This window comes from Trematomus bernacchii, unplaced genomic scaffold (genome assembly GCF_902827165.1).
Source record: "Trematomus bernacchii unplaced genomic scaffold, fTreBer1.1, whole genome shotgun sequence".
Lineage (NCBI taxonomy): Eukaryota > Metazoa > Chordata > Actinopteri > Perciformes > Nototheniidae > Trematomus > Trematomus bernacchii.
The window spans coordinates 3,136,489-3,163,349 of NW_022988043.1; the positions used below are offsets into that span (position 1 = coordinate 3,136,489).

At 40.4% G+C, this 26,861-nt stretch overlaps 3 protein-coding genes across 6 annotated transcripts in view; 2 read left to right on the forward strand and 1 right to left on the reverse strand.

Annotated features, from left to right (window-relative positions):
• LOC117472465 (transmembrane protein 132D) overlaps positions 1–9,396 on the forward strand; it is a 28,439-nt gene extending 19,043 nt beyond the window's left edge. Inside the window, exons 4-9 of the mRNA XM_034117657.1 lie at positions 1,476–1,668; positions 3,591–3,734; positions 6,447–6,652; positions 6,910–7,174; positions 7,357–7,548; positions 7,638–9,396. Of these exons, the coding sequence (XP_033973548.1) occupies positions 1,476–1,668; positions 3,591–3,734; positions 6,447–6,652; positions 6,910–7,174; positions 7,357–7,548; positions 7,638–8,942 (2,305 nt within the window). The 3' untranslated portion in view covers positions 8,943–9,396. The remainder of the gene's footprint in view (positions 1–1,475; positions 1,669–3,590; positions 3,735–6,446; positions 6,653–6,909; positions 7,175–7,356; positions 7,549–7,637) is intronic.
• A 1,283-nt stretch (positions 9,397–10,679) lies between these two features.
• glt1d1 (glycosyltransferase 1 domain containing 1) lies at positions 10,680–25,539 on the reverse strand. Of its 3 annotated transcripts, none has more exons than XM_034118151.1 (13): positions 25,031–25,539; positions 24,516–24,667; positions 24,257–24,362; positions 22,024–22,075; positions 21,505–21,541; positions 20,763–20,819; positions 16,975–17,073; positions 16,060–16,109; positions 15,279–15,332; positions 14,015–14,058; positions 13,427–13,542; positions 12,726–12,824; positions 10,680–11,183 (listed from the first exon to the last, which is right to left on the reverse strand). In XM_034118151.1, exons 1-12 carry the CDS (start codon positions 25,096–25,098, stop codon positions 12,757–12,759), a joined length of 903 nt encoding a protein of 300 aa, XP_033974042.1. In that variant the 5' UTR covers positions 25,099–25,539; the 3' UTR covers positions 10,680–11,183; positions 12,726–12,756. The 3 variants fall into 3 exon arrangements, with proteins under 3 accessions (XP_033974042.1, XP_033974040.1, XP_033974041.1); XM_034118149.1 differs by having other exon boundaries at positions 13,427–13,547; positions 25,031–25,533; XM_034118150.1 differs by lacking the exon at positions 15,279–15,332 and having other exon boundaries at positions 13,427–13,547; positions 25,031–25,532.
• A 172-nt stretch (positions 25,540–25,711) lies between these two features.
• Positions 25,712–26,861, forward strand: part of slc15a4 (solute carrier family 15 member 4) — a 28,235-nt gene continuing 27,085 nt past the window's right edge. Inside the window, exons 1-2 of one of the 2 annotated variants that reach the window (XM_034118058.1) lie at positions 25,712–25,906; positions 26,113–26,730. In XM_034118058.1, the coding sequence (XP_033973949.1) occupies positions 26,155–26,730 (576 nt within the window). In that variant the 5' untranslated portion in view covers positions 25,712–25,906; positions 26,113–26,154. The remainder of the gene's footprint in view (positions 25,907–26,112; positions 26,731–26,861) is intronic. The other variant, XM_034118057.1, reaches the window with a different exon arrangement.

Genomic DNA, 26,861 nt, shown 5'->3' on the forward strand with positions numbered 1-26,861 from the left:
TCGGGGACTTGAACCAGCGACCCTACGGCTCACAGTCCAAGCCCCTACTGACTGAGCCACTGCCGGACTAGAGAGGACTATTGTGTGCTTTGTTGTTGAGCTTGGAACATAATAAAGGATTATCAAAATATTATTTGTAGTATATCCAATTGTTGTTGCTTCAATGCAGAAACACGGCTGGGATGCAGCCCTTCAGAGGTCATTTTCATGCAGTGAACATGACTTACTGTTTGTCTGCACAGCCCTGGCACAGACATTTATAAAATGTACACACAGATGCAGTGGGTCTGATAATGTCCATGCGGGTATGTGCATTCTTATTGCATTTTTGTCCACCAATATATCTTTTCTATAGTTCATTTCAGTGCCAAGAAATAAAACCCAGCATACTAACTTGGGCCATCGGAGAAAATTGAATCCATGGCTAGGACACTCTGTTCTGGCTGCCATCACTGAGAGGCCATTATAAGTTATCAAGGCTTTTACTTTGTTGTGTATGCAGGAAGCCACTGTCCTCGGAACAACTTATATTCAGTTCACATTTAACAGTACCTGCAATTCAAGGGTAGGTCGAGCAGCACAGAGAGATTCAACTCTACTCTTTTTTGGTTTAGTTTGTGGGATTGCCTCCAGATTCAAAGCCCTCTAATAAAACAAAGATAAGGCGTTGTCGCCGCTAGTGTGATCACATCCTGCTACAAAACTCTTTTCACTTTCTTCCTACAGGACTAAATTCATAACATTATTATTAACTTTGAGTTTAATATCTCCAAGAATCCAGTCCAAATCTTCATCTGGTTACTTTATACTGAACTTTCAACAGCACCAACTGTTTCCTGAATATGTAATAATTGCAATCTGATAGGACCACTTAGTAATGACTGGATCCAGGCACAAGGGATGACATAGATCCCAGGGATGGATCAATATGTCACAGCAGCAATGGCAGCACATCATATTCCTTTACCTTTAGTGGTTTAAGCTATTCTGTGAGGACGTTTGGCTCTGCTCACACTGGGAAATAATGTGTCCATTCAGCTACTGCAATGACTCGTCTTGTGCTGAGAGCAATGAGCCACAGTGCAGGATACACTGCCGTAAAAACCACTGCACCTTTACGAAATGTAACATCATTATCTCTACAGGAATTTATTGTGTGATGAGGTAATTGCAGAGCCCAATTGTAAAATAATCTGATTAATTATCAGAGACTTTGATGGAAAGCTTCTTTCTGGTGGAATTGTGCATTCTCTTACACGTTGTAAAAACAAAAATATGGCACTCTTTACATCAAGTTATAATGAATGATAGCATAGCAAAGCTGCCGTAAAGTCAATTTTACAGCGTGTTCTTCTCCTGATTTGCGTTTCTATATAAACTTTACACAGTTGTTACACAGTTTAGAAAACCACATTTGCTGTTGTGGAATTTGAGATGAATGCATGTATGTCTAACTCATCCTGCTTCCCATTCAGGCTTGAGAGCAGTCTGCTGGAGGTGCTTCAGATGGATTTCGAGGTGGAGGAGCTGAGCAGTCCTCTTGAAAGTCAGGTGATCATCTGGAGGCTGGAACTAACATCTGCGTCCAAAAACGTAGCCAAGACTGAAGGAGCCATGAGGATCTATACAACTCAAAGAGACTTTGTTGGCCTGGCCCCTCTTGTAATGGTGAGTTAGCTGACAGCTTCCATGTCACACCAAACAAAACAAAATGGATGTTTCTGACAGCAGTGTTTCCTATAATGCCAACACTTCCTCCTTTGAGTGTTGGTGCATACAAATATCATAAAATGCACTTTGCTGTGATCCACTTGTCTTGTTTGCATTCACAAAAGACTGGATATGCTTTGGATTGTTTTGTAAATGGGTTCTATTCTGAGCCGAGTGTGACCCTGAGATGCTGACTGTCAGCTAGCTGATGTTTCTCCTCTTTGTTGTTCTGCTCTGTTCTGGCATGCAATATGGTCATCTTCTCCTCCTAACAGCTGCTTCATGTGCTTCTATTTTGGTGCTGCGGGCCTCTTTATCATGCATCCTCTATAATTAATCCATGATGATATAATCTCGACCACTAAAGACAGAACAGTATACAAGAGTTCAAGCCACTTACAACATTGAATCTGAATTGTTGCGTCACCTGGGAACTTCTTCTGCCGTTGTTTGCAGGTTTGACTCAGTCTGTCACACTCTTTTTTTCAGTTTCTTAGTTTTAATTCAACCACACTTTTTTGATGAAATAATGTGCAATTAAAAGTTACGAATCAATATGCCATTCGTTTGGGCAGAAGGGTTACTTACATTTCACAGTTCTGCATTTCCATCATAATGGTGCCATAGAGCTTGACGTTATGAGGATATGCTACAGTATCCTGATTCGTGAATTTGACATGGTTCATCCTTCTCGTGGATTAAAAGATGACCTCAGGCAGAGGGCCAAACACGAAGAGATTTGATGGCTGGCTCGAGGGGACATTAGCGCTGACTTATCACTCTGAGCCTTGCTCTGTGAACTCCATATAGTGCTGCTGCTCAATACTTCTATATAATGGTGAAAACCTCACTGACAACCTTCAGATCTGTTTTTTTTAATGATATTGTATGACAGCAAAAAAATAAATATGTTCAGTTATTTCAGCTTCACTTAAGCCAGTTTTACAGTCAAGGGACACATATCCATCTGCTTCATTTTCATACCGAGTAACCAAGTGTCTCTTTAAATCTGATTCAACTGATCATGCACAGAACTTGACTTGACTGCGCTCCACTACTCTCAAAGTAATTTACATGCACTATATTCAATTATTTCAACTTCATTTAAAACAATGTGTTTTATAGAGGACGACACATACCCATCTGCTTCATTGTCATGCTTTGATCATCCATGCATGCATGCACATGCAAGTAAAAACACAGAGAGTGAGACAGATGGGTGCTTCTCCTACAGTATTTATAATAGTGGTATTCATATCACCATTTCACATATACGCATACATGGAAGCAATTCCCTTCAAGTTGCCGGCTTTACCGCCCTAAACAACCTAGGCTCAGAGTATTGCTCAAGGACAAGTGGACCCATGGATCAAATATCTAACCCTGTGATTAGTGGACAACTGTGCTCTACCTGCCACCGCTGCCCTATTTCATAATACATTCAGCGTGAAAGAACAGGCTGTACTGTAGATGTAGAGATTATTTTTAGTTCACCGCCGCGGGTCAAGTTATTTGATCGTGTTCAAGCAGATATGTTAACGCTCTGTGGGACATGCCTCTGCAGAAAACCTGGCCATCACCAGGCCTTAACTCTGCTTCCCCCTCCCCTATGTCCCAAAGGGAGACCGGCCTTCTCACCTTATCTGGACTGATGAGTCACTTAGTCACAATTCATCACTCCGGTCTATTCTACCTTCCTCCTACAGCAGTCCACAGTGCTACTGTCCCAAAACCCTTTTGGTACTACATGAAAAGTTTACCCAAGAGCCCAACAATTGCAAACAAAAACGTTTTTTTTGTTGCAATTTCTTATTTCAATGTAACCAAGATACTAGACTAAAATGTAATGACTTTTGCTGATTACCCTGGCCTCCCTGCAGGACACAGAGATCCTGAATACAGCTGTTCTGACTGGAAAGAAGGTGGTGATGCCTGTGAGGACGGTGGCAGTGGAAGAAGACGGAGTGATAACTGACGTGTCCGACTACACAGACTGTAGCTCCACTGATGAAGATGTTCTGAAGGTAGGTTAACCTGCTAGCCTTCACATCATCATTTATAACCTTCTAACACCTTATTTTAAGTGTCTTTGGTTTCACACATTCCCAGTAAAATAATTTTATAGTAGAAGGATTTTTAAAGCTTTTCAATTTTGGGGACACAATCATAATGAAAAGGTTAGGGTTAGAAATAGCTTCTTTTTTTGTTGTTGCATTCAACCTTACGTTCGCAACTGATTTAGAAAACATTCAATTAGTACTTGTAAATGGTTACCCGAGAACGAAAATGTGTTTAGCAGCAATGAATGGAACAAAGTGAAATGTTTGTGCCTTGTCTGCCCTTGTTGAATCTACGGGGCCAGGGGGCAATTTAGAGTGGCTGTTTTAAAAAGCTTCATCCAGCCAAGACCTGATTCATGTGTGATGGGAAGGACAGACGGACAAATAAGTTCTACCAAAGTCACATCTGCTCTCTGAGTCTTTTGCACACAGTAAAACTAACTATTAGCAGGGATCCGACAGCATCGGCCATCAATCTCCTCGACAATGAACAACCGCTGAGCTCAATCGCTTTTCACAAATGACCTCGCAGTCTGCCTCTCCTCCCTTCCCATGACTTGCTACTTTTATCCTGTAAACCCTGAGCACGGCTGAATGCCAAAAGCCCGCTTTGTTTATTTTATGAAATTGAAAGTCAGGTCTCCTGCCCCTGAGGTCAGAGGCTGTGAATGTACTCAAGGGTAAAGTGGCAAGTAAACAAAGGCATGCCATCTAATACACTTTTTTTTATTTGCTGCCCAAAGCATGTCTAGCAAACAACAGATGGGTAGGTTGATAGTATAGTATTTTGTTCAGAGTGTCGCACAATAAGATTTGTAGTACAGTGTATACAGTAAGTGCACATGTTTTTTAGTGCAGATTAGTGTCAGTTATAAGAAAAGTAGGATTACATGAGGAGGTCAAAAGGCCTGGTGTGGAATAAATATTTGTTTTCAACCCTGTAATGTAGCCGTCTTTACTGTTGTTCTGAGCTTACAGTAGCTCTCAGTTTATTTGCTGACCAGAGCACGGCTTCATTCAAAATATTCCCTTTAATCTACTTAGTCTAACAGGTTGACTCCAATATCTTTTCTCTTTTGATCTCCGAGTATCAAATCTGCAAGTGACAGATGGGGTGGGATTTATCCATAATGTGTCGCTCATGTGACAAAACAATAACAAAACAAAGTCCTATCTGCTGTGATGGTATATGCATGATTGTTGGAGAGACTTGAAATGTGCTTATAGGCATTCTCTTTGTCATTTCAGTATTGAAGGATTGAGACTTTAATATATTAATCAGAGACATATTGAGCACAGTTGTCTAAGCAGTGATTAATCAGGACTTTTCATGGCTTGGCTTATTCATTTGACTAAATGATCAAGCCCGAATGATTGTCCCTTTACAATAATTCTTTCTGCAAAGATATTTACATGTTTTATTTACACAAGAAAAACTACTCTCACAGTTGTGTCGGTGCAGCATTTAATACTTTATTTATTTATCCTTGAATACTGTACCCAATGATGAAAGTAATATCATCATTTTTAGCAAATATCTATTTTGACGGAAGGATATTCGAGGCCGCAGAATCAGATTGTGACTAGAATGATCTGCAAGATTATACATAAAAATGCCATTCCTTTTAAACTGATGCTTCTGAATATTCTTTTGACATGGCTCTTGGAGGTTCAGAGAAGGATGCTTCTCTGGATGACTGGTTACACTGAATTATACACATGAGTTCACTGATCTATATCAGACCTTGTCTGTTCTGCCATGCTTGCATTAGACATTTCATATGACAACCATTCAAGGGCTCCAGAGCCACCTCTAAATCTGCTGTTTGGATATAAATCAAGCATTGGATTATTTTCAGGAAAGAGTCCAAGGCATCTCAGCTAACAGCAAGAATGACACAGTGATGTGGTCATTCGAAAGCTTATGCTCTGGTCATGGGTGCAGGATGACTGATGCTGTGACCCACTGAGGACACAGGATGTTCTCAAAAATAGCATGACCCTGTGACAGCACATCCTCTTGCAAATTGTTGAGTTCACGTAAATGAGAGTAGGAATCATTGTAATTCCTCCTTAGGCTATCTGTCAAAGTCACTGTTTCCCCCCCCTCTTTCAGTCCCTTGTACACTTTAGGGGGTTTGTGACTGAATTTTAATGTTGCGTTGATTATCCAATTTGTTTAAAGCAGTGGCCGTTGAGAGGACCAAGGAAAACCTCCTGACTCGTGTCTGACAATGTCCCTGAGAGGTTTGAGCAGTCGCCCAAACTTCCCAAGGTCACATTTGAAAACATGAATTAATGAATGTATATTGCTGTGAAGGACTGATGTTCAGCACTGCACCACATGATATTTTGATTAACATAAAATTGCAATGCTGCCTCTATAGCGCTCCGGACCGGTGATCATCGCAGTAGTTTATAACAGCCAGCTGACATTACTATGGCTACTCAGGCAGTGCAAAACTGCATCAAGGCCATTTGTTGTTGTAAGAATGGCCTATTTGTTAAAGTAGTGACTTTTATGAGAATATTTGATTATTTTTTGTCATTGGTTAGATGACTCATATCTCCTTCATTGACAACAAAGTGTGATGTAGATTGTTTACACAAGTGTGCTTACACCAAATTAAAATGATAATATATTCATGTTCTGATGGATTATCTCCCCCTATCCAGGTGTCGGACAGGTGCGACTATGTTTTCATGAATGGCAAAGAGATAAAGGGCAAGGTGAAGTTGGTGGTGAACTTTACTTACAGCTACCTGAGTGCTCAACTTGAACTGAATGTGTGGATGCCTCGACTCCCCCTCCAGATCGAGGTGTCAGACGCAGAACTGAGCCAGATCAAAAGCTGGAGGGTACCGATACTTACTTCAAAAAGGTGGGACCCACAAACAAACAATTTATTTAACATAAAAACTTCTCTTATTTGGTTTTGTAGATAGGATATATAATAGCCACCCCTAACCCATACACATCATATTTCTCCAAGGATTTAAGGTTTTGATTCCATTAGATAATGAACTGCATTATCTCAATCTGATCCAATCAGGCAAAGAGACAGGGTTGAGTGATTGGAGTTTAGCAGGTCAAAGCATTTACCATGTGACAGGTGTGACTTGTACGTGTGCTTTGCAGAAATGGTTGGAACAGTGAAGAAGACGACAGGAAAGGGAAGGGCTGCATGCTCCAGTATCAGCATGCCCTGGTGCGGGTGCTAACTCACTTCGTGGCAGAGCAGGCAGACCCTCGGGATCCTAAGGCCTATTTCCTGGGCTCGGATTGGCAGGTGGATGTCACAAGGATGGTTCAATACTTCATGAAGGTGGAGGACCCTCGAGTGGCAAGGTTGCAGTCTGGAAGGGTGCTGTCAGGACGAGACCTCGGGACAACCACCATCCAGGTAATGACCTGAAATTCGAATTGGATCAACCTTGCCACAAACATCCTGTTACCAATGTCATAGCAATAAGCAGCTAGACCCCAGGTCAGATGGAGTGTTTCATTTGCTTTACTTGCACTTGTTGAACCTGATATACTTAACTCTTCAACCTCTGATTTAGTGTATCTGATTTTCTATGACAGGTGTTTTCTCCACTATCTGATGCAATCCTGGCTAAGAAAACTATCAAAGTCGTGGATGACAAAGTGACCATTACAGAGTTGGGCGTCCAGCTGGTTTCAGGCCTCTCCATGACTTTACAGCTCAGTACTGGAAGCAATAGGGCCATCCTGGCAACCACAACCACACAGGAGGTCCTACAGAGCCCCAAACAGGTAAATGACTGAATCCATATAAATGACTAAAAGATGAAAAGTAGGATTAGAAGCACAATTACAATTTATTTTATTTTCTGTTCTCTTAGGAAGCTTTGGTCAGTGCCTGGCTGCAGTTCAGTGATGGCAACCAGACCCCTCTTGACATTTATGATCCTGCTTACTACAGAGTCATGGTGGCGTCTCTAGATCAGGGGGTGGTGTCAGTGCAGGGCACGCCTCCGACTGTGGTGGCTGAGGGTGAGGGCGAGGGAGTCCTGGTCAGAGTAGAGATGTCCATCTGTGAGTCCTGCCAGAAGATCAAACGCAAAAGCACTGTGGCCGTGGGCAACGGCAGCCTCAAGGTCAAGTTTCAAGTGAACAATCGGTGGCTAGACAGCAATACTGGTAGCACGGACAGCAGCACTATTAGCAACAAGGACAATGACAGTGACTATGGGAATGATGGAGAAGAGGTGGGAAGTGTGAGGAAGCAAAGGAAACCATTCCAAAACCCTCCACGGCGCAGTCCCACCTCAGATAGAGAGGAAAGTGTCATGCAGAAGATTACAACCACCATCAAAACTACAGAACGAACTTTCATCACCAGTGGGAGCCTCGGAGGAGTGGGAAAGACAACTAATTCAAGAAGCGCCGACATTCCTACCAGCATCGTGAGCAGCCCGGCAGATGGCAGCAAGGTGTATGGGTCAGACAATATGATAGTGGAGGATATGACCAGCTTTGCTAGCACTGTGAAGGCGCCTGGGAACCTGGTGAACTATAACTTTCCCACCAAGGTGGAGGTACCTGGTCAGGAGACATCAGAGGTAGAAATAGGTGGAGAAGAAATGTTGGCCAGTAGGCCGCTCACAGACTTGGAGATTGGCATGTACGCTCTGTTGGGTGTCTTTTGCCTGGCCATCTTGGTCTTTCTGGTTAATTGTGTCACCTATGTTGTTAAGTTCAGGCACAAGCAGCCTCCCTCGCACGGCCAGGAACCCACAGGGCACAGGCATGACTGGGTATGGCTCGGCACAGACGCTGAGCTGGTGATGAGCATGCCAGGCAGTCCAGTCCAGCAAGAAACCCAGACTACAACCACCGTTATAGACATCGGGCCTGATAAGACTGCCTCTATGTCCAGAAGGCCCAGTTGCCTAGCCTCTGTTACGGACTCGCCCATCAGCTGTGGGGGCTCCCTCAGGAGCAAACCTATGCACAGCGAGTCCATCCACTCGCCCACTAGCAAGCGAAAGAGAGTCCAGTTCACCACCTTCTCCACTTTAGAGCGCCAGCATTCGCCACGCCTCCCGCCCAAGGAGAATGGCTATGGCATCCACTGGGTTGGGAAGCAGGACAGTTATGAGGAGCAACCTCAAATGACCATTTCAAAGCCTGGAGACGATTTGTAATACAGAACCTGATCAGACCTCACATGAACAGAAGATGTGGCTTTGATCACCTCTATGCCTTTCTTAACTGTCTAGAATATGTGATTTTGGAATTGCCCTCCTCTACATTTCATTACCTATCAAGGCCTTTTACATGAACTGTATATTATTGTACATTTTGGAGTGTGGATATGTGTTAAATGGTTAACCAGATGGACTTTTAATACACAGCATTTAAAGCCACCAAATGCTTATACTGCATGTGGATTTTTTTTTCAATTGTTGCACTCACATGCTGGTATACAAAATACAAAGACACACTGAATAAGTGTTCCGAATAACAAATGCCAACTATTGATTTCCAGTTATAATACTAAACTCAACAAATTGTTTTCATATGTAATATCTAAGGCCCCTTTCTTTGTAAATATTATATGATTATTTCTCATTAAAACACCGTAATCTTAAAGGTCCCATGTCATGGCCATTTCTACTGATCATAATTCCATTGTTGAGGTATACTAGAATAGATTTACATTGTTCAATGTTCCAAAATCACATTGTTTTCTCATACAGCATCTCTGTATAGTATGTGTATTCACTCTCTGTCCTAAACGCCTTGTTGGAGCTCCTGCCCCCCCCCCCTCCCTATGAGCCCACTGTGCTCTGGTGTTGGTTTATGTGTTACAATGGCGTTTGTTAGCAACCAGAAAATGACACCAGTAAGGACAAACAGATGAGAATGCTGCGTGGGGTCTGGGTGCCGTGTTGGCGGGACGTTGCGGGGCTCGCTGCTCCGCCCTTTGAGACTCGAGGAGCCGACAGTGTGAGCTGTATTACTGGTGTCGTTTCCTGGTTGCTGCATGGGGTCTGTGAGACAGCGAGACACGGCGAAACTCAGCCTGAACTCAGCCTGAGCACACACGTGAGTGTGTGGCAAACTGTGAGTGGAGATCCACGCAGCTGTGGCTGAGAAAATATAAGGCTGAGTGTGCCGGCGAAACTCTGCAGAGTATCGCGGATTCGCGGCTGAGAAGATATAAGGCTGAGTGAGTGTGTGTGTGTGTGTGAGGAGCTCCACGGATTGGTCCATTTGGTCGTCGTTACGTCACTTGGTACCAGGAAGAAAAAAATGGAAAAAGAAAAATCTCCAACGAGGCGTTCTGGGGCAGCATAGACTGGTCTTTTCTGTGTTAAGAGTTTTACTCGCTACAGGGTGTACTTTGAGGGTTTGTGACTCTGCAGACTGTTTACATGCAAAAAAAGCTACATAACACACAAGGGGACGGGTAATAACCGGAAAAGCATGACATGGGACCCTTAACTATTTTATTTCCCTAATACAGTGCAGGACAGCTATTGATGTTTATTTATATTTTGTGTCATTCTAAATGTTACATTTGCATCAAAAATGTTGCTAAACTTTTGAGGGTTAACATTAAATGTTTTGCTAACCAGCCCATGCCCCAGCGTGTTGCCAAATCAACCTTTGTAACGACAAATTACAAGAAGCCTTTGTGCCCCTCTGCCCTTTAAACAAATTGAATTTTTGCTTGGCCCCTGGATGTCTGCAACCCAACCATTGAATGTGGTAGCAATCAGACTGGAAGAAATATAAAATACTGGAACAGTTGCAGAAAGGGTACATTAGCTGATCCACTGAGTTTGTGGAGAAATTTAAATTTTGGCGTAGGGAATGAAATAGAGGGAATGAAAATACATTTTAAAATACCCAACCATTCAAAAACAAACAGTGGAGTTGTTTGCCTCTTTTATTAAGTAGACTGATAAGAAGAGAAGCCTTATTTATATATTTATTCCAAACATAAATAACAGTACATTAGCAATTTAGGTATACATTACATATATTAACAGGACAAACAACCATGTATTGTCTGGTTCTTTGGTTCAAAGTGCTCTGCAGCATAATTTCAATTCGGCAGTACAGATAAAACAAGATTATTTTGTACAGCATCTTTGTAGCCTGATTTCCTAAAAGACAGTGAATAAAGACATCTGTGATCATTTTACCTACAGCATGTAAATGCAGCAGGGTAATGCCCAGCTCTTCCTGAGAAAGTTTACAGAGTGGGGTTGAGCGCTGTCACCTTACGCTCAGAGCAGAGTGTCCACCAGCCACCGGTAGGTTTCTCTCTCCTGATTCAGGCCGTGATGCTCTTCCACGTAAAGTTTTCCATTCCTTACCACTCTCTCTCTCAGCTCGTGATCTGATAACAGCCTGTGAGATTGATTCACAAATTCCTGGCAGGGATAAAAGCAAAACAATTCTCATTTACTGCCAAATGCAACGTAAAGCTTGCCATTGAAGTTGCTTCAAGAATTTTCTTTTAAAGAATAAAAGATTATCCAAGGCATGAGAACAGAACTCAAATAAGAGCCTGTGCTGATTAGTAAATACTTCAAAATATCTGTACATTGCCAAATAGGGGAGGTATTTGTGGCTCCAAGTCAAAAACAGTCTATCCAAATACTGTAATGCTACAGTTTAACAATAAAAACCGACCAGCTGTCACATTGACATGGTGAGGGAAAGATGAGGATATAAATGAGACAATTAAGACATGTTTAATATTGTCATATCTGAACATTGACTGAGATGTGTATTCACACATTATCCTGAATCCTAGCAGTTCATCTTTTGGCCCAGCAGAAGCCTCCAACAAAATGAATGAAAGTTCCTCAAACGTTGGCTTCCTACAACATGGCACTCAACATTTTTTGAAGCAGAAGGAGCCAATGGGCACACAACGTTTTAGCCACTGCCAGTCAGCAAGCCAATTCACTTTACTTCATTCAAGTGACGTGATTATGTCTGGAGAGGCTCTTGGTAAGGAACGTCTTCTATGTATGGCCATGAGAGCTATAAATCCTTAGCAACAGGATTAAAGCTCAACTTATGAGCAGCACGCCTAGTGTAAATTATAGAGTCAGACAGGAAGTGCCATTTTCCTCTTAAAAAGCTTTTAAGGGCTAGTGTGATTGTTCCTTTTGACACATTTCTTGATACGTACATTCATCATGTAATTACTTTTAGTCAATAACACATAGGAGGGGATTTTTAAGCAGGCAGAAAAAGTCTAGAGTGCGGTCGACTGCAAAAATATTATTTTGTTGACAGAATAGCACTCGCTGCCCATCGGCCCAGGCTGGGGTCGTGGTTTATTCAGCCCAGGTCGCAACAACCATCTGTGAGAGCTTTCTCCTGGCAGCTGAGCTGAGCACACATGACCCCCCCGGGGAGGACTTATCCCTGCCGCTACAACAACATCACGCAAGAGCATGGCGTCTTGAAAGCACCATGCTCAACTGCCTTAACCTATTCTCCTTTTGTATCAAATCTCATTCAATATTAGACTGATAAGCTCTCATTGGAGGGCCCCACTTTGCACTTTCCTGCTATGTGTTGCATCACCACAATGTGGTGTCTTTGCTCTGTCCTTGAATGCTAGACTTCTTGATCCTAATCCAAGCACCTAGGGAAACATCAGCTCCTTTTGCTATATTGTATCTGCTTAGATTGGATTAAGGATAATAAGATAAAGTAAGAAGTTTGACAAATTGATGTAAAGGTTTCCTTTTTAAAATTGAGATAGTTTAAGTTAAAGTAAGGTAAATTATTAACAGTCAACACATTTTGGTCAATTGAAGTGATAGAAGCGGACATTGGCTGCAGTGCTAATAAATAATATCCTCTCAGACTGTGGTGCATCAACACAGACAGTGTTAAAGCCTAATGGGGATTAATGCATGGATGTGGTGGTGACAGTGTATGGCTATAAATACCTGAGGAGACGAGTACAGCAGGCCAGTGAACTCATGCTGGACTACGGCTGCATTTCCTGGAATGTCCCTGGCCAACACAGGTACCCCGAGATCCATGGCCTGTTGGAGCAAACAGATTACATTCTCAAAAGTGGCTAAAATTCACAATGTCACAGAGTAAAGTCACTTATTCACAGACTCGTTTATTTTATCACTATCAATAAAAAAAGCACCTTAAGCACCTTGGAAGTTGTACAGCTCAGCCATTCTGCTCCTTAGTGCCTGAGTTCACTTCCACAATTAACAGTGTGTATCAGCCATTACCTTCAGCAGGTTGTTGAGTGAAACATACTAATCAGACGTTAAGCCAGCTGTGAATTGTCTCAATCGACTGTGTTTTAAAGAGATTAAGTGGATTTGCAGGTTTTGTTCACTCAAGATTGGAGTAAAGCAATTCATTTGGGTAATTGTCCCTGAAGTGGTCAGATAACATTGTAGCTGAGCAAGAAACAGCAGGATAAGGACTCCTGTTAATATTTACACCGTTTCATTTTGACAAGGGCTTTGGATGGCACATTTTCAGTTTTTGAAAAAATCGAATTCACTTTACCAAAATGGTATTCTACACCACAATGCATGAGCTATAAAAAGATACAATTGTGTGTACAGCATTGAAGTCAGAACATGATTTTGTGTTACGTATCAGCCCTTCAGATATTTACCTCCAAAATGGCTGCTGACATGCCCTCTGAGACGGAGCTGTTTACCACGGCGAAGCACCGTTTCATGGCAGCGTGAAGCTCCTGTTGGCTCCTCTCCTGGGCCAAGAAGACCCCTGCTGTTCTGCAGAAGCAGCGACAAAGCTCAGTTCTGCGTGACTCAGGGCTAACAGAGGCGTGAATGATGCTAAAGGGCAGTGACAAGCTCAGGGCAGGAAACACAGCTGCACTATATGTGACATGCACGGAGAGTCCAGGTGAACTCCTAACCAGAGAAGGCATCTTCCTGCCGCAGAGCTTTGTTGTGCTGAAGGCCCTTGGCGAAACACTGAAATATCAGCAAGGACTTGAGAGTGGGAGGACAGATTAAAAAAAAAAAGGATGGATCTTGGCGCTCCCCTCAGATTTTCATTCTGTTCACATTATGTCAAGATAAATGTAAGCTACATTCACTTAGATATTTTCCTGTGCCACATGGGGCATATAGAAGGATAAGTAGTCTTCAAACAGGAGTAAATTCTTGGCAAGACTGTCGGATAAATGTTCTTATATGAGCTGTGTGACTGGTAAAGAAAAGAAAAGATGGCTTACCTTTTAACAACAGCTTCCACTTCAACAGTAAATACAGGATCAATCTAAGTGAGACAGAAACACCACAGAGACAAGTAAAACCTGCTGGTTTTCATCAAGGAAGGCAGAAATGACTTAATCTGAAAGATGAAATAAACAATAACACAAATAATCATTTCTATCATGAGCAAATCATTCTCTGAAAATCCTGTATTTTCAGAGATTGGGGTCAGTTGGGATGGGTGGCCAATCTGATTAATTGCAATGTGGGATTTGTGTGCATTAGCAAGCCCGCAGAAAAGTCAAAGCATCGCAATTTAGGTCAAAGATGTTGCCAAGCAAGCTGCTACTTTTTTTTCTTTTCCATTTTATAGCTCATGGAATTTCTAAATAAAATCTGCTTTAAAGCACTTGTGCATTACAAATCAAAGAATCTGAATTTTTTTTTGAATCCCGGATAAATCTGGGATTAGGCAGTCATTGTTAATCCAGCAGGGGATAAATCACGATAACTGCTGTAGTAACGAACACAAATAATTTAGGCACAGTACTGATTCTGTGCTCTTCCATGGTAAATCAAAAGAAATCAGAAGTGAAGGAAGTGGCCAGTCAGAAGGGGAAGGCTAAGTACCTCCCTTTTTTTTCTTTTTAGCTTTTGTGCCATTTTGCCCAGTTTCTTGTTTGTGAGCAAGTATAATAAACTAAAAATAACATTATTGAAAACATTTCGAGATGTATTGTATTCAATAATAGTATAGAACATAATGTACATTGTGGGGGAAGATAAGTCCCAGCCACAGAGGAGCAGGATGTGTCATCGCTGACAAACTGACCTGGATTTTCCTCTTAATGACAGATGCTGTGCAGCCAGAGCACTTATTACTTGAATGAAGTAGCAGCGGATTTATTGTACCTCATGACCGCCGGAGCAGAGCATAGTCTCTCACTAATATCCATATTTTTAGAATTTACAGTAAATCCATTAGTAAAATTATGGTGGAAATGTTAAATAATTGAGGGAAATTCTGGCCATCCTACAAATGCATGTTTATAATAATACAAATAATAATACACTGTATGTCTTTGGATTTCTCTAACAAACAAACACACAAACAAACAAACGCTTTCAATGTGATTCAGGGGTCTCGAGATGAATCACACGTCCCCTGAACCATTTCATCAAACAACAAAGCAAAGCGCAGCAAGAAGCGGCAGTCAGACAGTGAATAAGCCCCTGGCCATGTCTAATTGAGTTGTTTTTGAACAAATCTTAAGAAGAACATACCTTTTGCCTCACAACACTGTTTGAAAGAAAGAACAGACACAAACACACTGTACACTGGTGTCATATCAAAGCAAGTCAGGGGGAGAGAAGATAAAGACAAACACAGAGAGAAATCAATGAGTGCGAAATTGGAAATGAAATGAGGGAAAAAAAGAACAGTTCTAAGAACACTCGGGCTGCTGCTGATATAACCTGACTCTAACATAAAGGTGCAATCAGTAAAAAAAAAAAAAACTGACTTTTTGGCTGACTGGTTGATTTATGAATATCATAAAGGCAGGCTTCAAAAGTTAAATAGTTATTTTGTTTCAAAAATATTTGTCATGCTTGACAAAAAATATGTCCATGTCTTCAGGAATGATAAACAGGGTGATGGTGTGTGACAGGACTGCAAACTGCTTTGGCTGTTATTTATACTAACACACCAGATATATGCCCACCCTTGTTTATTAAAATGAGGTAGGTCTTTACAAGTCCCTAGTAAAAGGTAAGAGCTAATCTGGAGTAGGCCATGCATACGACTACCAAGCAGAGAGCCAGTTTGACAGAAACATTATCAAGACCACTGATGCCGCTGACCCTCGCCCTGTTTGCATAAGATTGCCTTTTTCCTCCTAGGGCTGCCAGTTAATTCCAGCTAAACAGCTAAAGCCAGTATCTCCGCTACATCCAATTAGAGGCCGCTAGAATTCCCAGGGACGGTTTCTATGTAGATACAACTGAACAGAGAGTCACGCTACAAAGGGAGACACGCAGCAAGTGTTAATGATTGTGTACTTACCTTTGGCCCAATAATGAACAGAACATTCAGTGGATTCTCATAATGCCACTCTGAAATATACAAAATGAAAGTGGTCATGGAAACAAAAACACAACACAAAAATGTAACAGCAGCAGATCATCTGTAAATTACTTACAGCTATTGTTGCTTGGGGAAAGGTATAGTATGTTCACATGTTTAGGCATGTGGGTAGCACAAGTTAGTGCCAAGAAATGCCATGTGAAAATACATAAATGTTGTTCTATTATCTCAAAGAATCCCTGTAGTGCTTTACCATAACTGTGTGCAACATAATGAAAGTCATATACATTACAAGGAGGAACCTGATGTTGCTAATTAATTATCACGGTTGAACATATGAACATATATAGTCCGTATAGAAAGAAACAGTGTAAAGGCAAGACCCAACAAGATAACAAGGGAAAATGACTTTGTCGGCCCAACATGATCTAAGGAGGATCTCAATGCATGTTCACATACATGTTTTAATTAGCTGAAACTCAACTGCCGAGATCTAACTTCATTTCTTATTGATGAAGACATATATAATGCATCTACCACAGGTTACAACAGACAGACAGTCAGAAAGGCTTTGCATCTGGGTTCACAGGACATTAAAGAGAAGTGAGGCACCTTTAGATGTACAAAAGAAGTGTTCATGGTAAATGTAGTCAGTTTGTCATTATAGCAAGAACTGAGGAATGTATTCCTTAACTCACCTACATTCACCATCAAAACTGATTGAAAGTACACAGAAAAGGTGGACAATTTTTCCCTTTAAGGTTGAGCAAGCTCAGTCTTTAGCTGGGCTAATTGCCAAGTTACTCAACTATGATGTTGATAACGTTGTTTTATGTTTTTCAATACCAGTTTATTGTATAATAGATGGTAAACAGAATAAAATGTATGGTATACCTCGAAAAACCTCCACCAGATAAAGGGGGTCCTTGACTCGTCTGAGTCCACAGACCAAGAGGAAGACACGCAGCTCATCCACGTGCTCTATGCTCGCATCTGGAGAGGAGAGGAGAGAGCACCAAAATATCAAAACACTGCATAATGAACATCCCGAGTACATCGACAGATAATGAAAGCAATACATCACCCAAGGTCATGAGGAAAATAAGACAGCAGTGACTAATGTGCTTGCACAATTCTCTGATCAGAGTTGTAACACACGGCAGGGAAATAGACTGCTGAAAGCATGGGAAGGTTGAAGCCTAATCAGTGTGTAATGTGGCATCATAACTACAGAGCACAGTGTTCGGGTGACAATTTGCTCACTGAACAACGATAGATTAAAATGAGCTAACCCAACATCACATAACAAGATCAAACGTTTTCAGAACCTTGCTTTTAAAGGGAGGCAGGGCCACTAAATCTGCTCTTTTCCCAGATCATCCAACTTTCAGGATCAATCCAAAGATTAGTCAGAAGCTGGTCGGCATTCAACTGTGAGCCCTGCCAACAAGCACTTTCCTGCACCTGACCTTCCAAAAGCAACAGACAAAAGTCATGCCCCGTACAACACTGGATTACCATGATGGCAACACTTGAATTACCTTTACTACATTCTTAATCCCTGACCGCTAATGATCGACAACGACCAAAAAAGTGAAATCCTTAATGTTGAGATAGTGCTGCTAGCAGTGTCTGTTACAAACTTATAAACAAACCATGTGGAAATAAAACCGCAGACAGACACAAGCAGGTGCTGGAAGCACAGTGAGAGTGGAGTGAAGTCCCCTGATGCCAGATAAATCCAGATCAGGAGGCTGAAGCAGCTCTTTAATGCTATTAAAGAGGATCTTAAAATGACAGCGTGGTGTCTGGGCATTGACCCTAATTCAAAAACCAATTGTCAAAAAAGCTCTTTATCTGAGGGATGTATTGAACTTACAAAGATGTATTAGATGAGAAAGCATGTCAGCCGAGGGTAACAAACATGTCACTTTCTCAGAAAATAATTGAGGATAGCTGGAATCATACAAGAGCACAGATGTGTCAAAGTGAGTAAAACATTCTAAGAAATATTATGATAAAACAAAATCCCCTTTGAATCTAAGGCACAATTCATCTTTCCTTGGGGGAGTAAAACAAAATTGTACAAATCATCTCTTTTCTCTCTCGCTCTTTGCAGTTCTGTCTGTTCTATGCAAAACACATTTTTGTTCATTTGCCTTTGATTTCAGAAGGGCATTCTGAACAGTCCCCTAATGCTTTAATCAGTATGTTTGTAAATGTGTGTGTGGGGGGGGGGGGGTGACCAAACACACACACAAAACACACACACACACACACACACACACACACACACACACACACACACACACACACACACACACACACACACACACACACACACACACACACACACACACACACACACACACACACACACACACACACACCACACACACACACACACACACACACACACACACACACACACACACACACACACACACACACCACACACACCACACACACACACACACACACACACACACACACACACACACACACACACACACACACACACACACACACCTGAGAAAATTGGATATATTGTACCAGCAAATCTACACTTGTAAGACATATTAAGCTAATGCTGATGTTTGGATAATCAACAGCTCTGAAAATAACATGTGTCCGAGCTTTGGCTAGTTCCCTTCTCTTAGGAAATATGTCTAGTCGGAAAAAAAACTGTCATTTTTTTTCTAGCATGTGATAAAGATGTGTTAGTGATGTATTTTTAATGTCTACACATTCAACGAAAACTCATCATAGCAATATAATGAACAAGGAGCATGAAGCCATTTTCAAGCATAACGTGTCCCCTATGGCACAAACAGTGTTCTCTGATCATGGTCCCACACTATAAGATGACAGTAAGCATTAAACCTGACATCTAACCTTCCTTCATCTCTTGATTCTTCATTAAATTATACCAATTCATGCACACACTTGAGGGAAAGCTTCTTATGTAACTCATGTGATATTCATGCTATCCCTTGAGGATCAGGTAGCTGGACAAGATGACAACAACAGAGCCTCTGCATGTTTACTCTCATCCTTCAGGGATTCAAAGCGTTGCTGTTCCTCATGTATGCCCCTACCTCAAAAAGGCACGCAGCAGGGGCCGTACACCGAGTGGCTGAAGTACGTGTGCCTTTGGAAAGTATTCGAAACCAAAAGGATAACACATACAGTATAGTCACATATCTTCAGTTAGATTTTCTGTTCACAGACGGAGGTATTTTAGAGTGTGCCTCCAGGCCACACAAAATATGTTTATTCCAAACATTCTAACCTCCACACACACTTTAATTAAACAAGCCTACTTTCAATATACTACATTTTGTCTTTAGTAATGATTGATTTACCAGAATACAAGTTGCCGCAAAAGTCAATTATTTCGGGCAACGCCGTTATGTTTGAGCAAAACTAAAACATGATGACACTAATTATTTTAGTGGACGGAGCAGGTAATGAAAGTTCAAAAGGAGAACATGGAATATCTCATCTATTAGACAGCAGAAAAAAAACTTTTTAGTTTTATGAGGAAAACGTTTTTTTTTCACTGACAAATAACACAGATAATTTAACACAGTCAGACAGCACATATGCAGTCAATTAAACAATGTTTTCAGCTCCAAAAGGAACCCCGAGTTGGATAACAGTGCTTTAACACATCACTGAGGAAAAGCACAATAGTAGTGACTCCTATTTCAACTGGAACAAATGGAAAAGTGACTCAGGGCAATTAGTATTTCTTACAGCGTTTGTGAATTGTTGTGACAAATGGCCCCAGGCCAGAAAGCTATTAATCAATTGTTCCTCTCTGTACCCAACTGTGCTCTCTATGAGCACTAATGTACCTTGGATGGACATAATTTTGCAATGTCCAATTTAAAGTCTGGGCTGCTTGCGAAGAGGATGCTCGGAGTAACAGTGCATATTAACTGAGCTATTCAAAAGGGAGAAGTAATTCAGCTACAAACTCTGGCCTCTCGGACAATCAGACACATTGAATATAGCTCAGAGTACATTTATGCTCTTTGATTGGTACTTTTAGGATGGGATGTATGATTGCTTTCCCCATTGTGCTCTCAGTGTTGGCTGCCCCGCTCTGCCCTGCACTACACAGTCTATGTCCAATTGTGGAGGTGAGAAGCATACAGTCTAGAATATAGCAGAGGGCTATTATGTACAATACTGCAAATGGTTTAAAATATGTGACACACCTTGGTATAGCTGGTCAAAACGACACCGATAAAACTTATTTTACAAGGGATCTTAACTTTTAGTGTGCATGTACCTTTTCATCGTATTGCATTGACGTTTTATCCAGCACCTGTCCTAGTAATAAGGTTGTGTAGATGTGCCAACAACTATTCCTGCTAAAGTTTGAGACGTAGCCTTAATGATAAGACGAGAAACGACTTTCAGCTATCCAAAGCATGACACATACTTATCACGGTGATTTCCAGATGAATGATTCTGCCCTGCTTTGTAAGTGTTTTTTCATCCTTAAGTCCTGTACTCTTGATGACCCTTAGATTATTTCCTAAATTCCTACTAAAGGCAAAAACACTAAATAGTAAACAAACAAAACAAATGTCCTGAGTAAGGCCTGCTGATTATCAAGTCAAACATTAGGCAATAGGGGAAAAAACAACCAACATAAGTAGTAACATTACCTGAGCTCCTCAAGAATTCACTCCAGCAGAATGTCTCACTCACTTCAGTCTGGATACCTTTACAAATAAAGATAAATGAAAAGCAGTTTTGTCAGAACTTTTACCGAACAACAATGTAATAACCATTATGTAGAATCATATCAACAGGTTCTTTGTTGTTGTATAGATAAATAACCTTAGCGACCCTAACCCTTAAATAAAGGGTTTGTATACACCCAAAAGTAGAAATATCAATCACATCCAATGTTATTGATAACCTTAGATAGATAAATAAGTACTTTATTGATCCTATTTGGGACATTTTTGAATTGATATTGGACATACAGTGTTTGTATGACTTATTTATACATCTTGATTCTATGTAAAATAAACAAAATCAACATACTTAAAAACCTTTTTATGAGGTTTGTGTCAAAAGTGTTTCAGTGTGATCACTATCTGGGGAAAAGCATTAAAATTAGCTTCCACTGGTCAGAGCTCAGCCATGCAGCTGGCACAGGGCTCTGTTCTAATCTATGTAGGGACTATTTGCCAAAGAAGGCTGCTGGTGGGAAACAACATGGAAGAGTGATTTGGGCTGTCCTCCATGGTGAGGTGGCCAATGGCAAGAGCAAATACAACTCTGTACTGCAGACAGCATGATAATGGAGGGAAAACATGTCAAAGCTGATTAATGCAACACTTCAATGGCGAAAAAGGGATTCACAGAATGAAGCGAGGATATTCATCCGGCAGAGCTTACCTTGGGGCTGCACATAGATTCTACTGCTCTGGGACAGCTTCAGAGAAAGATAACAGACGAAAACAATTCTGATGAAAACAAATTCAAAACAAAAATACACAAGTGTTTTGAATCAATCAATTCTTAGTGTTTGTTTATATAAATGACATTTGATTATTGCTAAATGTGCTTCTTTCTCTTGTTGTCAGACAATAGAAGCCAATTAAAGCTGTTTGTGCTCCAAACACATTTAATCAAAAATCCAAACTTTAAAAGAGAGTCAGGAAAGCAGTTGGTAAAGATAATGGGGGTGGTAGTAAATAAATCACAGGGGATGAAGGGGATATTGACTGGATGTTATCACGGTAGATTCATCCCCTGTGTGTTTTCTGTCACAATAAAAGCATGGCGATGCCTCTCAGTGCCTGTCCTGTCTGCCTGCTGTCAGCACTAAATGGCAGAGATAAAGCATGCCACTCGCCTCAATCCACAGCCTAAGGCTAGAATCTAATCCTAAAATAAAACATGATAATATCATACCAAATATAATTCTGCTTCTTCTTTCAATTTGTCAGTGAATGCAACAGCAAACCTGTCAGACAAAAGAAACGTCATTATCACCCCTTTGAAAGTAATTTAAGTAAAACAAGAATGTAATTGGCGGCAGTACGTTTTAGAAGTTTTCAAGCAGTGACAATTTTCACAATAAAAGAGGAAAAAGCAGTGGGAACAGAAGTTACACACACTTCTCTATGCTAAGGCTGAACACGTGAGAGCAGAACGAGTGCTTGTGGTTTGAAGGCAAATGATTCAAGAATACAGAGGGAAAAAGTACAGTGGCGAATTTGCCTATGTGAGCATGCACAAGTTAATTGGCCAAAAGGCTCAGATATCTTGATCAAGGCTGTGTGAGAAGGCACTAGCAGCAGGAGGTGCGTGGATTTAGATGTTTGAAGTCACAAGACCTGGATATCCCCAGTTCTCCCAGAAGGCAATTATCCCTTTAGATTTACTCAATGCCAACTAGTTTTATCAAAATGATAACCGAGCCACCAGGGTTCTGATGTTAGGGCACAGAACAGGATATGGATAAGCTTGTGTACACATGAACTTTTTACATTGTTTAACTATGGGAGGAGTGATCACACTAACTGCACAGATGTATTTGGCCTTTATATGTTCCTAATACTTTCATACCAGTTCTTTGTTTGATGTCCAGTCTTTTTACCCAAACACATATTTGATACTCTTGTCCATATGATTTTTATAGCTTGAAAAATAAAATTGGTGATCATAATTGCTTCAGTTAGGATTTTTTTGGAGCTGAGCACTGAATACTTAAAGCATTACTGGTCAATAACACTACATATGTTTCACTTGTACATATATAGTGATTAATGGCAATACATCACAACTGTGGCAACAACTTTACTTTGAGCCTGTGAAGCTGTAATTTTTTCCAAGACTTAAAAAGCACATGATTAATACAATTTGAGATTAGAGAGTTATCTTCAGAGATATCTTGATTGACAGGAACAATTTCAGTTAAGTGTAAATGATAGAATTTACTTCCTGGTTGCACTTCAAGATGGTGACATCTGCATTAAAACCTCTGTAAAAGGAAGTAAGCGACATATTGTGTGAGACATTACTGGCAAATTTGGATATCAGAAATGTTAACATTTATATCACACTCTTAACGGATAACTCGTCATATAAAAAGTCCCATTGCATGTTATTAGTTGCACGTGTGCTTTTCCTGCAATAAAATGTTTAAAAGTCTGCCATATAGTATGGCAAGTCGATTTAGCTTTTATTCATTTCTGGAGTATATAAAAAAATCAATTATTACTAGTAAGAATGCGAATTCTTGATATCAAAAATGCATTCTTACTAGTAATAATGTTTATTTCTGATATCAAAAATTGAATTTTAACTAGTTAGCATGCAAATTCTTGATATCAGAAATTCAATTGTAACTAGTTGTAATGTGTATTCTTGATATCAGAAATGCGATTTTAACTTGTGAGATTTGCATCGTTTTTCTCATTCATTTCAATGGGAGTTGGAATTTGAACTAGTTCAAATGCCAATTTCTGATATCAGTAATTCAATTGTTACTAGTTACAATTACATTTGAACTAGTAAAAATACCAATTTCTGATATCAAGAATTCAATTTCAACTAGTCGAAATGCCAATTGTTGATATCAGGAATTCAATTGTAATTAGTTATAAATACACATTTAATTATAACTAGTAATAATTTAATTCCTGATATCAAAAAAGGATTTTTGAACTAGTTCAAATTGTATTTCTGATATCAACAATTGAATTACTGATATCAGAAATTTGAATTTGTACTAGTTCAAGTTTAATTGTAACTAGTACCAATTGAATTACTGATTCAAATTGCAACTCCCATTGAAATGAATGAGAAAAACGATGTAAATCTCACTAGTTAAAATCGCATTTCTGATATCAAGAATACACATTACAACTAGGTCAAATTCAATTTTTGATATCAGAAATAAACATTATTACTAGTAGGAATTGAATTTTTGATATCAAGAATTTGCATTCTTACAAGTAAGAATTGATTTTTTTTTTTTATATCCTCCAGAAATGAATAAAAGCTAAATCGACTTGCCATAATATGGACCCTATATTACACATTTAAAATTCAGAAGCAAAACAAATTGTGACTGCTGTTCTCCACGGATATCAACAGAGAAAGACCTTTTATGGGTTAAAATAGTTTGCATCAACATCACCTGGCTTTCTGTAGCACCTGCTCCATAACCACACGCTTCTGCTCAACTTTCACATCTTCATTTATATCTGTTCCGCCAAAGATAACACCAAAGGGTACTTGGATGTCTGGTGTAAAGGTTAGACATAAAACAGAAAGGTCCTGACATTTATAGGACAGGTAACAGTGTACTTGTATGTCTTATATTATTTTTTTGACAAAAACACATGACTTAAAGGTATGTGGATAAGTGAATAGATCATGACAGCAAGGATGTTTACCTAAGAGAAGTCTGCCTGCTTTGAATAGATGGATGGCCAGTGCACCCTCAAATGTAGGATTACTAGATATCAGGTTTGCCACCTCAGCAGGAGACTGAAACTCTGCTGCATCTCTGAGCTCACAGGTGTGTCCAGCTGATTCAATGTGGGACCTAAAACAAAATAAACATGACTATGGATAAATAAAGTTTCAAACATCAAAGCTTCATTGGAAAAGCCTTGTTTTAATCCTCAAATGTTGTGTTGTGTCCTTGTTGTTGTCTACAACTATCCTTCTAAAGCTGCATATTACTGAATCAGGTTATAGCTGATATACTAAAGCCAAAGTGCACTAAGGTAGGTAGTTAAATGATTATGTTACAGATGATTTTTAAAATAAATTGTACAGTCAAGTAGACCGTTTCATTATGACATAGCCTTGGCTTACAGTGAACTACATTGCTATTGCCTAATGCAGCTTCAACAGGTAAGTACTAATTAGCTGTTGTAGCTAGCTTAGCAACAACGTAAATTACCTTATTCTCTCAGCTGTAGTGTGGTTTCCAGTTTTAGGACTGAGGCAAGCAAGAAAGAGTAATTTCATATCTTCACTAATGGCCGGTATGACGAGCTAACTAGTTAACATGTAAACATTAGTGAAAAACAGGTTGAAAAATGCAGCAAGCAGAGCCTCTAGGTGCTGGTTCAGTAGGCTCGCTAGCTGAACTCGTATCACATTTCCTGAACCCATGCCTGCAAGTTACACGTAGAGGAAAGCTAGCACTTTAAGGCTAGCCCAATTGACAGTACACCCCACACGCCCATGGATGTATAATAAGAACGCCCCACACTTGAAATGTTTACAAGTCCGTCTCCTATATGTTCCCCTGGAAACACATGACGGTAGCACATACTGTACACTAGTATATAGCACTGTTGCCCCATATCAGTATTTAGTTTCGAGACGAATATTTAGGACTAAGTAAAAATAAAACGACAGGCAGCTTCCTGTCTGCTGACAGGTTTGTCATAGACAGTATCAGCGATAATAAAACATGAAGAAAAAATAAAACAACCGCATCACCACTTCCTTGTATCGATGTACGCGCCTGCGTACAAGGAACAAATTTACAAATCACATGGATGGGCTGCTGCCGCATTACTTTGCTGGGCATGCCGGGTAAATTTCACTTATAGATCGTCTCCAGGGCTATGCAAGTGTGACCGTTTGTTGACTGCGAGCATATGTCACGCGATAGTACTGTGACACTGTTTTTTGTTGACTTCCAGTTCTCCTTTGACAAAGTAATGATTTAAGACGGGTCACAGTAAATGTTTGAGCGGTACATATTATATAGGTTCATGGAGATCATTGAATACAACTGGGACGTTTCAGTCATATTAACGGTAAGGTAAACACAAACTTATTAAGCTTTCGTTTAGCTAAAGCTAGCATACTTTAGGTTTGTATTAGTTGCCTGTATACATACTGTATTATAAGGAAGGGGTTATTTGACAAATCAGATGTGAATTCTGTATAGTTAGCTGTTTTCTCTGTGTTCACACTGTTGACAACGTTTGTCTTACGTGTTTGACATCCTCTGTATTTTCTTTACAGATTTGAACTCTCTCTAATTAAGAAGAATTGAGTTAGTCAAGAATGTCTAACAAAAGGGATGCCAATGAGAGCACCCCTCTGTTGGACTCTGGGAACATACCTTCACCACAACCATCAGTTTTCGAGGGAAGAAGACTAGCATGTGCAGCCATCCTGCTAGCTGAATCATTAGAAAGGATTGCTTTCTATGGCATCACATCCAATCTAGTCCTTTTTCTCAATGGTAGTCCCTTTTATTGGCAGGGCACCCAGGCGAGCCAGACACCTCTGTTGTTCATGGGAGTAACTTACCTGATTTCACCATTTGGAGGGTGGTTGGCGGATGCATACCTTGGGAAATTCTGGACAATTGCTTCAAGTTTGATCCTATATTTTCTTGGCATGCTATTTTTCCCTTTCATCTCAAATGAAGATACCAGGACACAGCTATGTGGAGACGAAGGGGCATTTCCTGTGCAACCTGCTGAATGTATGAGCACAAACAGTACCCTTTCAAGCAATGTAACCTGCCCCATCCGTGCCCCATATTGTGGCCCGGTGATCTACAGTGGCCTTTTTTTAATTGCATTAGGAGTGGGTACCGTGAAGTCCAACATCACTCCATTTGGGGCAGATCAGGTAAAGTATGAGCCATATTACTTCCAAGTCTGTCTTAATAAATAAGGAGTGTTAAAAGTAGACATGGAGATTTTTGTTCAGACATACATAGGCCTGTATAAGATTAGGTATTCAGTGTGACATCATTGAGG